Source organism: Nannospalax galili, unplaced genomic scaffold, assembly GCF_000622305.1.
Source record: "Nannospalax galili isolate Female #2095 unplaced genomic scaffold, S.galili_v1.0 scaffold671, whole genome shotgun sequence".
Taxonomy (NCBI): Eukaryota; Metazoa; Chordata; class Mammalia; order Rodentia; family Spalacidae; genus Nannospalax; species Nannospalax galili.
Genome location: NW_008329133.1, coordinates 409,258 through 412,973, shown reverse-complemented (window position 1 = coordinate 412,973; position 3,716 = coordinate 409,258). Strand labels below are relative to the sequence as shown.

The 3,716-nt window shown below is 44.7% G+C and overlaps 1 protein-coding gene across 1 annotated transcript; it reads right to left on the bottom strand.

Moving 5' to 3' along the window:
- Positions 1-540: 540 nt before the first annotated feature.
- On the bottom strand, positions 541-1,979 carry Bex4 (brain expressed X-linked 4). The gene is made up of 3 exons (XM_008832244.1): positions 1,826-1,979; positions 1,394-1,471; positions 541-1,119 (listed from the first exon to the last, which is right to left on the bottom strand). The coding sequence occupies exon 3, from the start codon at positions 1,112-1,114 to the stop codon at positions 758-760; it is 357 nt and encodes a 118-aa protein (XP_008830466.1). The 5' UTR covers positions 1,115-1,119; positions 1,394-1,471; positions 1,826-1,979; the 3' UTR covers positions 541-757.
- Between the last annotated feature and the right edge of the window lie 1,737 nt (positions 1,980-3,716).

Sequence of the window (3,716 nt, the reverse complement as noted above, 5' to 3'; positions counted from 1 at the left end):
TCATAGCCCCTGGTATTTCTATAACCAGTCTATTTAGGATCTTGTACCTTTAAATATTTTGCCCACTAAAACTAGATGGTCATCCTGCTTTTCTTTCTGCTTAATCTGACATAATATACATAAACTTGGGTACACACACACACACACACACACACACACACACACACAACCAGTTTGCATAACATAGTACTTTGGAGTACCTCAGATTTACCTAGGGATCTTGTTTAAAAATGGAGACTTTGGAATTCTGTATTGTGGGTATGGCTAGGCACCAGAAGTCTTACATTAAAAGCCTCCCCTACAATTTGTTTTCATAAAGATGCTAGGTTTACACTCTTTGAAAAATACTAGATATAAATTCTTAGACTGTCACATGTTGAATCATGGGTATCACTGTTCCTTACTGATTGACTGGGGGCATGAAAAATGAATTGTCAATGACAAAAAATTTTGAGTCCATGTACCTGGGAGAGGAAAGGCACTATTAAGAAAAAGAAAAAAGAAAAAGGACTAGGGTGGAATAAGATAGTTGAGCATATATTGCTTTTTAAACTGCTTTATTAATTTCAAACTATGAAAAGAGTAATTTTTTTTTGTAAAACAGGTGAAATTACCATGCTCAGAGAAACGTATAGAAGGAAAAAAAAATCACTCAGAAACTGTTAAGGGGAAACACCAAAACTTTACAGAAAAGTCACTAAAATACTAGCTTGTAAAACAGTAACCACTTTATGCTCCTTGGAGCAAACCTTAGGTTTCAAGGTATGAGGCAAAAATCATAATGATTGTCAGGCTCCGGTGTTCGGAAACGCATGTAAGGCATCATCTGCTGCTCCCTAGTCTTTTTCTTCACTTCCATCACCTGCCCCACAAACCTGCCTACATCGTCTTCCACTTCATTGTGATCAACATGTCTATTAGGTATGGCCCATCGAAAATTAGGGACAAGCCTCCTAACTCGTCCCCTCCTGACATTTCCCCCTGGCTTCTTGCTCTCAGTCCCTCCTAAATGGTGGGATTCTTCATTTTGCTTGGAGGACTTCCCTCCTTCCTTTTCTTTTTCATCATTCTCCACGTTGAGATCCTTTACTGCTTGTTCCTCTTTGGACGACATTGCTCCTAGGAGACAAGATATAGGACCACTTCCTCGGTGTACTGATCAACAGAGAACAGAGGCATAGGTCTAAGCCTAGCCCTGAGCCCTTCCCTCCCCAAAGCCCACCATTTTTCCTGCAAACTCATCTGTGAGACTCTGTAGGTACAAAAATGGAAACCAGGGAAGGGAGAAGAGGATAAAACTAGAGAGGAGAAAGTTGGGCTTGGGAGTGTCAGACACGGCTTTACAGATGTGGCTTTCTTCCCTCCCATCTCCCAGCACTGCCCCTGCACAAACCTGGGCCTATCCTTGGTTGCTCTTCCTCCTCTGGATTCTCAACGCTAGGTGCACCGCCGGACACTTGGTTCCTCAGACCTGCAAACAGCAGGGGTGGGGTGCGATGAGAGCAAGGACTGTAGGGTGAGAACCGGGACCACTGCGGCGCAGCCCGGCGTCCCCTCCTCTGCCCCCGACCACCATTCAGCACCCAGGAGATAGGGTGGAGCGGGCTGGGAAGCTGGGGCAGGGCATTTGTAGGTGTCCGGAGGGTCTCCGCCTGGGCCCGCCCTTGTCCTGCCGCCCACTGCGCACATAGGGCTGGACACCTGCGGCCGGGGCTGCGCTGCTGTCGACAGCAGGGCTGGGGGCGGCTGGACAACGACGACCAGGATGGGCTCCGAGGGTCTGTGCCGCGCTCCCTTCCTACCCCGGGCGGCTCGGCTAGCTCACCTGCTCCACTCCTGCGTTTCCTTTCCTATCCTCCCAGGGCCGCAAGCTCACTGCGCCGCGCTCACTGCGCCACCAGGAGCTGCGCCAACAGGAGCAGGTGCAGGGGAAGCGGGCGGGAACCGCAGGTCCAGGGACCCAGCGAGGGGCGAGAGCCTGCGTGGGCGAGTCACGTGATCCGAGTCACACCGAAGCTCCGCCCGTGGTCCCCGCCCCCTCTTCACACCCAGAGCAGGGCACCAGGAGATGGCTAGGCCCGTTCCTCATACGCAGGTTCCCTTGGACATCTCCAACCTGAGCCCTGCTACTTTGCCTTCGTAGTGGGGTCCTGGCCATTTCCTTGCCTGCCAGGAAAGGGCAGTATTTTCTCAAGTGGGCTGCTGGTCATTTCCCACTTTTCTGGGGGATTGCCTTCCCCACTTCTCTCCTCCAGGGATGTCTCTCAAATGTGCCCTCTCCATTACCAGGGCTCTTTTTTTCAGAATTTAAATGGAGGTAGGGCTGGGGGAGATGGTTCAGTGGTTAAAGCTCTTGCTGTGCAAATATGAGGATTGGAGTTGAGATTCCTAGAACCCATGTAAATGCAGAATGCGTGTAAATACCTGGTGTGCAGCCTGTAATTATAGCCTCAGAAGTCGGAGATGGGATCCACAGAACTAATTGGGTAGTGAGACTGGCCATATGGGGAGCTCTGGCTTTGGTTGAGACACAGTGCCTCATTGAGTAAGGTGGAAGAGTGATGGGGAATAATTTACATCATCGCACATGTGCACCCATACTCGTGTGCCTGCACACTTGCAAACATACACATGAACAACACGTACATGAAATAGGGGGAAATAATTTAAATGGAGGCAAAAATATTAACGAAATATTTCACGCAATCTTTAAAAGAAAAAAATGAGAATAGTGCAAGAGTGCTTATGATGAACAAGATGTCAGGAACTCAAACACATACTGCTACACATCCAAATTGCAGTCGTCCTGCTACCATATTGGAGTGCAGAGAGGAATCAGGAAATGAAATAAGAGCGAATTTTTTTCTAATTGTTCTTTTTAAAATTTTCATTTATTTATGTGTATGTGTTTTGCCTATATATATGTGTGTGCATATATATGCATATAAAAAATATATATTGCACCTGTGTTGTACAGTGTCCATAGAGGACAGAAGAGAGCATTGGATCCCTTGGAACTGAAGTTGCAAATGGCTGGTAGCCACCATGTGTGATGGACTGAACCCAAGTCTTCTGTAAGAGCAGCCTACAAGCAGCTAGTGCTCTTAACTGCTGAGCTATCTCTCCAGCTCTCTAATTGTTCTTAATACCTATGTATTTCGTTACTTTTCTGATTAAAACTTATATTCATTTTATTTTAACATTAAATTTATTTTGATTTTCTATTATGGGAAATTTCAAGGATATTAAAAATACAAAAGAATAGTTAAGCTCAGGTACTCATGACCTAGCTTCTACAGGTTAAGTCATGGCAAACTTGATTTTATCTTTATCCTTACCTACTCACTACACTTAGAGATTATTTTTGAGTAATTTTAGAGACAGAATATGAACTTAGTCATGTATATTTCCAAGTCAAGTTTTTATTTCTAAGATAAGGATTGTCCACATATAGTCACAGTTCCTTAACACATAATATATATGTATATGGTTCACAGTTCCTTAATATTTTATGTCCAAATTGTGTTCATGGGCCAGTTGTATTGTAGGTTTTTAAAATTGTTTGAAATAGGAGCTAAATAAGATCCATGCACTTTGATTGGTTGCTGTATCTCCTACATTTCTTTTAATCTATACAATCTCAATTTGCAGTAGTCTCTAATTTAAATGCTGATGAAAGGAGTCATTTGTCTGATATTTCTTCACAACCTGCATCT